Source organism: Schistocerca piceifrons, chromosome 11 (assembly GCF_021461385.2).
Source record: "Schistocerca piceifrons isolate TAMUIC-IGC-003096 chromosome 11, iqSchPice1.1, whole genome shotgun sequence".
Lineage (NCBI taxonomy): Eukaryota > Metazoa > Arthropoda > Insecta > Orthoptera > Acrididae > Schistocerca > Schistocerca piceifrons.
The window spans coordinates 93029933-93042489 of record NC_060148.1 but is presented as its reverse complement, the minus strand read 5'-3'; the positions used below and the strand labels follow the sequence as shown (position 1 = coordinate 93042489).

The 12557-nt window shown below is 40.7% G+C and overlaps 1 protein-coding gene across 3 annotated transcripts in view; it reads right to left on the bottom strand.

The window, feature by feature from the left end:
• LOC124720039 (insulin-like growth factor 2 mRNA-binding protein 1) overlaps nt 1-12557 on the bottom strand; it is an 858327-nt gene that overhangs the window by 12165 nt on the left and 833605 nt on the right. For all 3 annotated transcript variants that reach the window (XM_047245294.1, XM_047245295.1, XM_047245296.1), the window contains one exon: nt 11412-11672. In XM_047245294.1, coding sequence (XP_047101250.1) covers nt 11412-11672 — 261 coding nt within the window. The remainder of the gene's footprint in view (nt 1-11411; nt 11673-12557) is intronic.

The window sequence follows — 12557 nt, the reverse complement described above, 5'->3', positions numbered from 1 at the left end:
TCACTGAACCCTCTGTCAGGCACTTTATTGTGAATGGCAGAGTAATCACGTAGACGTAGATGTGAGAAACAGAATTATAAAAAGAATGGCCTCCGCATTAAAGTTGGCGTCTCACTACTTCTGAACTCTAGAATGGAATGCGGCAAAACTTTTAGTGCACGGTAGCTACCTTACTTCGACAAACGGCTTCTTTGGGAAAGAAGGAACGAACGTGCATTACACGAACGAGCACACCTCAGACGTACAGGCTCACAGACGGAGCTAGCAGTCGTGTGCACAAGGTGTGCTCGCTTGTGTGAATGCGTGTTTACTGAAGAAGGCTTCGTCTGGAAGCTCAATATCTAACAGTCTTTTCATTGTGCCTGTCTTCACAATGAAAGCAATCTGTCTTTTCATAATACTATCGGCATTTGAACCTGGACTTTCCATTGTTAGAATTACTTCACAGAAGGTTTTCCCAACTTTTATCATTCAGATAGTGATACAGAGGTTCTGCCGATTCCTACGATGTAGTTTGTTTCGTTATGAAATTTTTATTTTACAGAACTTTTTTCCTTCTTCTTCTTCTTCTTCTTCTTCTTCTTCAGAGTACTACACTCACTAAAAACGACCCCACTAAGAAACACTTGTTGGAACATTTCCCTGTATCAAGTGAAAGATATAGATATCAGTTTTTTCTTAATATGCAATAATTTGGAAGTTATTTTAATTTTAAATTATAACTTCATATACAGGCTGTTAAAGAAAAAATTATTCAATATTTCAGGGTACGATTGTGTGCATCAAAACAAGAAAAAAAAAGTGTCTCATAACCACGGGTCCAACAAAGCGCACAGACTGAAATATGACCACTTGTTCACACAAACTGCTCAATATGATGTCTATTTCTCTCAATGTACGCCTCTTCCCTTTGGCGTAAGGTCTCTCACGCTCTTTGAAATTGCCCTGGTCGGTTCTTAGTGTGCCGAGATGCACAGAAGATACAATTGTGTAGTGTCTGCATACCATTTATTAGAGTGGCACTGACCAAGTGCTTCATGTGTCCTAATGAGAAGTCTAGTGGATTAAGGTCCGGGGAAAAAGCAAGCCGAGGTATGGGACCTCCGTAGCCAATCCACCAGTTTTCAAATTTCCCTGTCAGGTGCCGAAGTACAATGCAGAGAAAATGTGCTGGTGTGCCATCACGCATGAACCACATCTGTAGTCTGTCCTGACATGGCACATCCCCCAGCAAGATTGGCAGTGAATTCTTCAGAAGTACTGATAATGAGCCCTTGTCGATCTCTGTGGTAGCAGAGATGACCCTAGTAATCTATCACCAAGAATGCCGATCCGTACACTGATTGAGAACTGATCCTGATGCCTTGTTTCGTGAACTGTTTGGGGATTGTCATTGGCCCACACATGTTATTACGGAAATTTATAATGCCACCTTGTGTTAATTGTGCCTCATCAGTAAATAAAATCTTGGAGGCAAATTGTGGATCTGCTCCACAGTGACACAAGAACCATTGACAAAACTGCACTCTGGCAGGGCGGTCTTGCGTCCTAAAGGCCTGGACACGCTGAACACAGTACAGATATAACAACTACTCACGAAATACTTCCCCAGCCAGAAGATGACGAAAACCTTCAGCTGCTGCTATTCGTCGCACACTGGTTCCGAGATTGTTGCCCACTGCACCTAGAACACGCTCCTCCATTTCGGGCATGCGAACTGAACAGGGCCGCCCACTACTTTGTTGGGTGCTATGGAACCTGTTTCCCCAAGATGCTGGAACAATCAGCTAATTAGCTTAACAGACTGTATTTTGCATGCTGGATATCGTTCAGTGTACAGGTTATGGGCTCTCAAACTCCATCTGCTAAACCGCACCACTAAACCGTGTATGCCATTTCCCTAGTGGAATACAAAGCCTCCATTACTAGGTCGTCTCAAGAGTATCGGCAAGAGAGAAAACATGTTGTAACGTTCCACAAAAATCACAACAACGTGCACTTTAAACGTGACCTGTAAGTAGGCTGAACATCACGGTAGACAGCCGGAGTTAGTGGAAATCTACGAGAACAAACATATGTAATTATACTTTAGCACAATGGCACAACACAAACGGAACAACTCACAGAAGGCCACAGAGCAAACTAATGTTTACATCAAAACTGCGCAGCAGGATCCCAGCACGCTAAACCTCGGTATGACGAGGAGCTCCAATGCCCCAAAGGCATTCGGTATCTGCAACCGCATGTTCGTGATGCCTTCCTACCTCACAATATTCCATGCCAGGGGTTGTAATTAACATTAATTATCAGGGAGACATCTGCAGTAGGACAAGCAATGCATTGACATGGATGACATCACACGAGCACTTCCTATGGACGTGTGTTCATACGGCATATGTCATAGCGCATGCTTTGTAGGGTCCTAAGACATTTCTATCTTGTTTTGATGAGTATTATCATCCCCAGAAATATTGGATGATTTTTTAACACCTTGTATAATGCAATAATGACGACTGATACATTCCACTCCAAAAGAATAGGTCCTAAATAATATTTAACAAGGCATACGAATTATCATGACGTAGAACAACACATCTCAATCACATCGTCGTGTTATACACTATGAGATACTGATTCCAATATGAACAGGCTCCAATTTGAGATACTTTATAGAACTCTAAAACACAGTGAGGTGAGAGTTTTTATTGTTAGTAGCAGCAAGTAACGTTCGGTACTTGGCACTTTCCACAATTTGTTAAGATTAGGTCAAAGCTTTCTGTTAGAGTTCTGCATAACAATCTCGTGATACCTCATTAATATTATTGTTTTCAGCACGTTAGGGTTAGGACAAACAACCTATGCATTTATTACTGAATAAATGATTTTTCTGAACCACACCATTATCACAAACAATGAAATTCCAACAGTAACTGAAATGTTTGGCCAGAACATTAGAAACTGCCACTGGTAAGTTTCAATGGGCATTCCTAACCTGAGTGATTCAAATAGCTAACAGAATGTTACATAACTGATGGCAGGGTCATGTGTGGGTGGTCGTTACATCACTGTGTGGATGGTGGACAGTTTTCAAGCTTGGCAGCAGAGAATGGTCAACAGTTTTATTGATGCCAACTGGCTGACAGCCCGTGATGTCTTGCAGTGTTGTTGTAGACCAATTTTAATGCTCCCACTACCTATTCTATGGCACTATTTCCTGTTAGAAATACAGTAGTCTCTGTTCACTTCTGGAAGTCTTGTTGGTTCATTTTATGTAACGTAACGTCAATAAAAGAATTATTTTAGACGTTTAATGTGTGGAGTGTCACAGATTTTCACAACAATTTTTGTATACTAAATTTTGACTAACAGGGGATTTAATGAATGCAACTAATATGGATTATGTAATTTTTAGGGACAATACACAGTAATTCCACACTGCTCCACTATAGAATGAAAAACTGTAATTACAGAGGCTTCACAACTATTTGCAATGAAGTCACTAACTGTGGGGAGCCAAAGTTTACGAAGAATATTCAAATTGTAAAGACAGTTTGTAGAAACTGAAATTATTCCCTTCTGTGTGATGTTAGCATTTTGTGCTATGAAATGCCATCAGTAATGTTTAATGAATTACATAGTGTTTTATCTACTATTGTTCTGAGTCAATGGGTGCTACAGTACACAACTTTCATCACTATCATGAGAATGAATAGGAAAGCCACTTTTTTCCACTGAACAGCTGTCATATAGTGATTGTAGCAGCTGGTCTACAAACATTACTAAACTTATTCATTCAGAGCCAATACACTGGGTCTCTAAGTTTCTAATGATGAATTTTTAGTATGTGCTTTGGTGGCTAATTAGTATAGTGTCTAACCGTCAACAGAGCTCTGGTTCAGTCTTCCATCAGTTCACTTTTCGTACTTCACTGTTACACGTTACTACTACCCTGTCACTAGAAAATATAAATGTTTCGTTTTCAAACATCAGCAACAGTGAAATTGTTTTTCTGATTATGTTTTAGCTTTCCTAACTGTCAGTGCAGAAATATGTTTTCGGTATTTCTCCAATGAAAGTTTTTTTTTTTTAAGCACAATGCGTTATACAAAATACATTGATGTTCAAAATTAAAGCAACAAATGGAAATTTTGTAAGGCTGCATTCATTTTGCCACAAAACAGCGTAAACACGTGATAGTAAAGTACAAACAATGTAAAGAATACATAACACAATCAACTGCAACATGAATGATGATGATAGCTTTTTCCCCAACAAACGAATTTGCACAAACATTCTGACAACTGGTTAATGTGCTCAGTATAGGATGTGACTGCCTTTGGTACTAATACAGGCCTAACAACAGGACTTGCTGTGAATGATGTCATCAATCTCGTATTGGAGCAATAGTGTGCTTTCTTCCAGCATTATATTCCATCAACACAAAGTCTGGGCCCACAGCACCGGTTACAACCGCGCATGAGGTCCCAAGATTTCCTCGCGGTACACGACAGCAGTGCAAGCTTGCCGATTCACCTGTACAATTTCACGAAGAGGTGTGAGTGATCAACATAATCCCTGTCCACACCATTGGGAAACTTCCTCAATATCAGTCTCTTTCCACGATGTTCGGGTCGCAAAATCGTGTTCCACATGCTCTCCAGATGCAAATAAATCAAGAATCATTCTCCAGATCAAACTGGGACTCTTCTGTGAAAAGAACACTGGCCCAATGTTTGATCATCCGTGTGGCATATTGACAGCACCGCTCTAGACATTACCCTCTGTGAAGATGCCAGAGGTAAACAGACAGCAGAACCTCAACAATAAAGGCCACTCTGCTGAAGGTACAACATTTGCCTTGAGACAACAAGTCCAGGGGATGCTTCAAGGTCAGATGCAGGTTGCAGTAAGGCAGTACCTTCCATGCCGTTACAGCCAAATAATGATCCACTCTTTCGGGTGTCACATATGGTGGACCCTGTCCTGGTTTCCTGGATACAGTTTCAGTCTCTCTAAACTGTCACCTCACCCGAGAAACAGAAGGATTCACATTAAGCCATCGGGTCACATCAGTTTGTGACTCCTGCTTCAATTCTTCCTATGGCCCTCCATAGCAGAGAGCCCGGTAGGCATCTTCTCTGTGCCATACTGCATTGTCTGAGACTGTATACACCACGATTGTTGATGTCGTACTGCTCTGCAAACACTACCCCCTCGATAGGTAACCTGACATCACTGCTGGCATGGTTGTCCATTGATCGGAATGACATCATCTGTGCAGAGCACAATCTTAACAAAATCTGACAGTTTGTATGATTATATCATGAATTAGACACAGGATGGAAATAGGACTTTGCTGCTATAATTTTGGAAACCAGTAAACATTATGTTGTTGCTGCTGTTGTCTTCAGTCCTGAGACTGGTTTGATGCAGCTCTCCATGCTACTCTATCCTGTGCAAGCTGCTTCATCTCCCAGTACCTACTGTAACCCACATCCTTCTGAATCTGCTTAGTGTATTCATCTCTTGGTCTCCGTCTACGATTTTTACCCTCCACGCTGCCCTCCAATACCAAATTGGTGATCCCTTGATGCCTCAGAACATGTCCTACCAACTGATCCCTTCTTCTGGTCAAATTGTGCCACAAACTTCTCTTCTCCCCAATCATATTCAATACTTCCTCATTAGTTATGTGATCTACCCATCTAATCTTCAGCATTCTTCTGTAGCACCACATTTCGAAAGCTTCTATTCTCTTCTTGTCCAAACTATTTATCGTCCATGTTTAACTTCCATACATGGCTACACTCCATACAAATACTTTCAAAAATGACTTCTTGACACTTAAATCTATATTCGATGTTAACAAATTTCTCTTCTTCAGAAACGCTTTCCTTGCCATTGCCAGTCTACATTTTATATCCTCTCTACTTCGACCATCATCACTTATTTTGCTCCCCAAATAGCAAAACTCCTTTACTACTTTAAGTGTCTCATTTCCTAATCTAATTCCCTCAGCATCACCCGACTTAATCCGACTACATTCCATTATCCTCGTTTTGCTTTTGTTGATGTTCATCTTATATCCTCCTTTCAAGACACTCTCCATTCCATTCAACTGCTCTTCCAAGTCCTTTGCTGTCTCTGACAGAATTACAATGTCATTGGCAAACCTCAAAATTTTTATTTCTTCTCCATGGATTTTAATACCTACTCCGAATTTTTCTTTTGTTTCCTTTACTGCTTGCTCAATATACAGGTTGAATAACATCGGGGACAGACTACAACCCTGTCTTACTCTCTTCCCAACCACTGCTTCCCTTTCATGCCCCTCGATTCTTGTAACTGCCATCTGCTTTCTGTACAAATCGTAAATAGCCTTTCGCTCCCTGTATTTTACCCCTGCCACCTTTAGAATTTGAAAGAGAGTATTCCAGTCAACATTGTCAAAAGCTTTCTCTAAGTCTACAAATGCTAGAAACGTAGGTTTGCCTTTCCTTAATCTTTCTTCTAAGATAAGTCGTAAGGTCAGTATTGCCTTACGTGTTCCAGTATTTCAACAGAATCCAAACTGATCTTCCCTGAGGTCGGCTTCTACTAGTTTCTCCATTCGTCTGTAAAGAATTCGTGTTAGTATTTCGCAGCTGTGGCTTATTAAACTGATTGTTCGGTAATTTTCACATATGTCAACACCTGCTTTCTTTGGGATTGGAATTATTATATTCCTCTTGAAGTCTGAGGGTATTTCGCCTGTTTCATACATCTTGCTCACCAGATGGTAGAGTTGTCAGGACTGGCTCTCCCAAGGCCGTCAGTAGTTCCAATGGAATGTTGTCTACTCCGGGGGCTTTGTTTCGACTCACGTCTTTCAGTGCTCTGTCAAACTCTTCACGCAGTATCGTATCTCCCATTTCATCTTCATCTACATCCTCTTCCATTTCCATAATATTGTCCTCAAGTGCATCGCCCTTGTATAGACCCTCTATGATACTCCTTCCACCTTTCTGCTTTCCCTTCTTTGCTTAGAACTGGGTTTCTATCTGAGCTCTTGATATTCATACAAGTGGTTTTCTTTTCTCCAAAGGTCTCTAATTTTCCTGTAGACGGCATCTACCTTACCCGTCGTGAGATAAGCCTCTACATCCTTACATTTGTCCTCTAGCCATCCCTGCTTAGCCATTTTGCACTTCCTGTCGATCTCATTTTTGAGACATTTGTATTCCTTTTTGCCTGCTTCATTTACTGCATTTTTATATTTTCTCCTTTCATCAATTAAATTCAATATTTCTTCTGTTGCCCAAGGATTTCTACTAGCCCTCATCTTTTTACCTACTTGATCCTCTGCTGCCTTCACTACTTCATCCCTCAAAGCTACCCATTCTTCTTCTATTGTATTTCTTTCCCCCATTCCTGTCAATTGTTCCCTTATGCTCTCCCTGAAACTCTGTACAACCTCTGGTTTAGTCAGTTTATCCAGGTCTCATCTCCTTAAATTCCCACCTTTTTGCAGTTTCTTCAGTTTCAATCTACAGTATGTGGAGACAAAAACTATATTCAGAGATTTGATTAAACTAACTTCTAAGATGAATATCCCTACAGGAAAAACTAAAATTGCTTTGTTTTATTTAACAAATCAAACTATACCTGCAGAATGTCGAGAAAGCTGTAAAAATTGGTGTACGTCTGACATGTACACTACTTCACATGTCACTGTTCACTACACTTCGCATTAAATGTATAGCCACACAAGAATGATGTTCGCTTTAGCTACATACCGAATAACACTAAGTACTACTTTGGTGCCGCTTATCAGATCAGTGTCTCGTTATAGCCACTAGGCCACTATTTCAAATTTGTACACCCCACACGCAGTCTGGAAAAATCTCTGTGGCCACCCGATGACTGCCCACCCTCTCCCTATACAGGCTCTGTAACGATGACAAACCACAGGGTAAGTGGATTCATTTGTCAGTGTTACAGCTTGCCGCAAAAGCACAGCAGCATACACACACGTTATTTTCTCCCACTTTACTGAGAAATTTGTTACCCTGCGACAATGAGTCCTCTAGCTGCTGCCGCCAAGTTCGTTTGTTGTCCTTGATCACTAACCTGGTGCTGAGAGTTCTAGGTGTACTTGCTACTACCAACTACTGCAATGTACCAACACGGAACTACACAATTAGAACAAATGGTGTGTACCTTTGTGTGTTACATTTGCAACACCTGTCTGTCTGACAAGGTCAGTGGCCTATACGCCCAGCTAGGTGGTTGCAGCCAGACAAGGTAGCCACCACACAGTATGTTTACTTAATCGGCTCCTCAGTGTGCAAGCTCCCAATACCTCACATCAGAGAAACCCCGCAGTACTGGGGGAGAGGGTTATTTTATGCCCACATTTTGAAAATATTGCAATCGAGTCATGCACTTTATATCATAAAATTTTGAAAAATATTTATTTTTAATGAAGTCTTCTACCAAATTCCTTACGTGTTTGAAATTTTTCAGTTAAACTTAACCTAATTTTTTGGTCTTATTAGTAGATGTGACTTTTTACAATGAAATCGTATTCAACAGGTTCTGGTTTAGGACCCTACTTCAAGTCCGGCTCTCTTTCAAATGTATGCTGTGAGTAAAAAAAATTAACAATGGATAATGTAATTACTGTTTTTTAAATTTTTTTCTGCAGTGGTCTCGAAGGCACTCTCGGTACTACGTGTTACTGAAAGTGCGTTAGTACTGCTAAGAGAGTGCTAAAAGGTATTTTCACATTCTGTATTCTATTTGTACACCAGACGTCAACAGTATGTTGTTAACCCTTTCACTGCTGTGGGTGTACATAAACAAACCCTCAGGTGCTGTGGACACACATACATGCACTGCTTGTATTTCCCTATGTGTTACGGATGTCTGTACACATCCTGAGCTGCCGACTCGTGGTGAACGAAAAGTTTTGAGTGTTTATAATACAATAGGTGTACTCACTGTGTGCTACCATTTGCAAAAGAACCTCGTTTACGAGCTACAATTGTTACAAGCACACAATACGCGATGTGCAAGGACGTGAACAGGTGCATTGCATACAACCGTCCTTCGGATATAAAACTCGACAACTATAAATGGAATAAGATATCCTTCTGCTCTCAGTTCTAAATAAAATTTCGACATCTTACCTACATTTCATTCACTACAATGTGCAAGCTAAAATCGGCCACCCGCTAAGTTCACGCAATGCTTTTTACCTCTGAAATACATTTAAAATTTTGGGCAACCTTTTATTTAATTTGGTGCAGTGCAGTAACTACAGCATGTAATGGAAAGAAATTCGGTCCTTTATTGAGTGAAAGTATGTGACTGTAAGATCAAAATTTTTCCCCTGATCTTTTCAAAAAATCAGGTAAGTATTTCATATCAGACAGAAAGCTGCCTCTCAACAAAGGCATCAGCATCTGGCAACAAGTATAGCCATAACACAGACCACCACCAGTACAGACTGCAGTGAAGATGTCCATAGCAGCAAAAGGGTTAATATCAGTTAATAACAATCAACGACTATTCATTTTACATTTTTTTGGAGTAGGCAGAAAGTAAAAATGCTTTGGTATTGCTAGGGATAAGTACTACTTGTATCGTCGTAATCTAAACAGGTCTCACTTCACTAGTATCCTAGCTATGCCCATTCATTAAAAAAAACACACACCTCAGAAATTTCTTTACTGTTGCTGCCCTGCACTCTGCTCACAGTTCAATGCCTTGGAACTTTCAAGAGGCTGAAGCATTTTCTTCTTACTCTCGCAACGTTTTCTCAGTTTTTACTCCAATTTCCCCCCCTCCCCCCACCTAACAACATGATCTCCCAATTACACTTCATGCCACTTTCTTTTCCCTAATCGTTAAATGTGATTATCTTATCTCCCCCCCCCCCTCCACCAAATACCATTGCTCCTCACCTGTCCACTGCTGCTAGCACTCACAATTCGTATTCACTTGCCTGAAATTTGTATTTATTGTTGTATCTGCCACAAATGACTATCCGCATTATTTATGTTACAGTAATTTCCAAAATGCTGGATTTTTATACAAAATTTTAACACATGATGTAATGAATGTAATATAAAATATAGATTTAAGAGAGTGCCAGACTGATCCAATCTTCTAAGGATAAATAAAATCACAATATTTTCCTCAACCTCCTCATCTACACATTCCTCATATATTACCTCCTAAAGACTAATTTCTGGTCCATCTCACTTCCAATAACTTCATTTCTCTTGTTCACACCTATCTGTTTTCACATTTTCTGTATTCCAAATCTCTGCAGCATACAAAAAGGAAAGTGTGTACGGTTCATCGGTGAGGTGTAGTGGAAACTACATCACCACATGACAATATGATATAATAATAATAATAATTATTATTATTATTATTGTTGTAGTGAATGAAATGTAAATAATAATTATAATAATAATTACAATAATAATAATAATTATTATTATTATTATTATTATTATTATTATTATTATTATTATTATTATTATTATTATTATTATTATTATTATTATTTACATTGTATGGCCTTCATTGGACCACTCTAGCCAACTTTGTATAAAGTATTTTTGCCAGTCCAGTACTGCTTCATTCTCTTGGCTTAACTATCTTCAAAAGTCAACCACAGAAAGGTCTTTTAGGAAAAAATTTCCACCGTCCTGTCCAAGAACGCAGGAGGAGGATACATCGGATTCGGTGGGTAGCCACCTAGAAGGCATCAATGAGTCGGAGCATTGGCAATCGCCCATTCATATGAGAAAGGGCGATTTCCAATGAAGAAAGAAGGACGAGAGCTGAGAGAATATTACAAATGACTGAAGTGATTTCATAAATTCACAGTAGCTACACTGACATGTCACAATACACTCGTATAGCAAAACACACAAAATTTTGTACCGTTGCAGCCACACTACGTATTTCTGCCACAAGAGCACAGCAGTGAGGAGATGGCGAGACAGCAACAGGCAACGACGAATCTTATACTGTGCTCAAAATGTATTCACATAATTCTGCCATTACAGAGCGATGACATTTCAGAAAGAACATCTGGCGATTGTATGCACAGTTTAAAACTTCGTAATGCCTACGAGGGGAAGTCGACAGGCAAGCTTGCAGTGAGTGAAGAAATGGGTACAGCTTTCTGTACTTGTACCGATAACAGACGTAATCTGGTTCCTTAACGGATCGTATTTACACTGCACATACTGGCTATTTAGTCAAATGTGACACAAAAGTTGAGGCACGTGACAATTTCTCGAAAATGACAGTGAAAATTAGCTAATAGCACACACGATAAATATGTTACAGCCCATAATGACATTTTATCCCTCAAAATGTACCGAGGCCAAATTCAGAGCGACCAGTACCTGGACCGAGAAGAAGGGCCCGATGATGTGGACGGAGATCTCGTCGTCCGGGCCGGGTGGCGCGCCGCCGCCGCCCTGCTGTTCGGGCAGCTTCACCACCGAGCCGGTGACGCGCTGCAGCTCGCGCACGTTCTGTCCGCCCTTGCCGATGATGCGCCCCACGTGACCCGCCGGCACCAGCAGCTCCACCGTCAGCCGCACGTCATCCGTGCCCGCCACGAAGCCCTCCTCGCGCATCTTCTCGAAGATGAGGTACTGCGCCTGAGGGACGGGAGTGAGAAAAGTGGTCAGACGTCCGGACAGACTTGGGACTAAAATTCTGTCCGGTAACCCCGAGAGATAAATCGACAAAGTCCGGCAATTTACAGTGTTACAAATGTGCGAACGATGAATGCTACACTCTCGTATCGACTGCAGAATACGATCCACTACATCGATAAGTAAAGTGATCCAATAAAACTCAGTACAGTAAGCTATATTATTATATAATAATATTTACAACACATTTACGTATCGAATAATACATAAACGTGTGTGAAAATTGTGTTTGCAAGTCATGTTCATACACAATTTGCTATGCATATTTTCAGTTTGTGCAACTGATTATATCCGCAAATAATTGTTGTTACCGATTATTTAAATATTCGTAAATGCTAAATTAAAACTGACGCCAGGAACTCACGGCCCTTCCACTGCTGTCGGTGTAATTTCTGCATTACAACATTTGCGATATAGGGACTTGCGATATTACGAAGAGAGCAGCACCCTTTGTCACACCAGCTTTTGTTGCCTGCAACAGTGTGTTTAAGGAGGATCAGGTGCTTTACGTGAACAGCCAAAGACGAGGCCGGCCTCCCAGATCAACCGTCGTCTCGTGTCGAATCGCGACCGTCACGGAACTTGACGCACCAAATTACTACATCGGTTTTCAATAGAGGTACTGCCCCGAACACACTCCATTCTCCGACGGATGTCTACCGGTGTTTGTCATTTGGCAGCCGAGAAAAGAATACCGGCACACCAGAGCCATTTGAAAGCTTTTGGTAATAACGTCAACACAGTTCACATTTACCGCACACGAATGCTATGCCAATTGCCACTCTACATGTCACTACTTACATGCCTGCATCAGCCTACATTGCATAT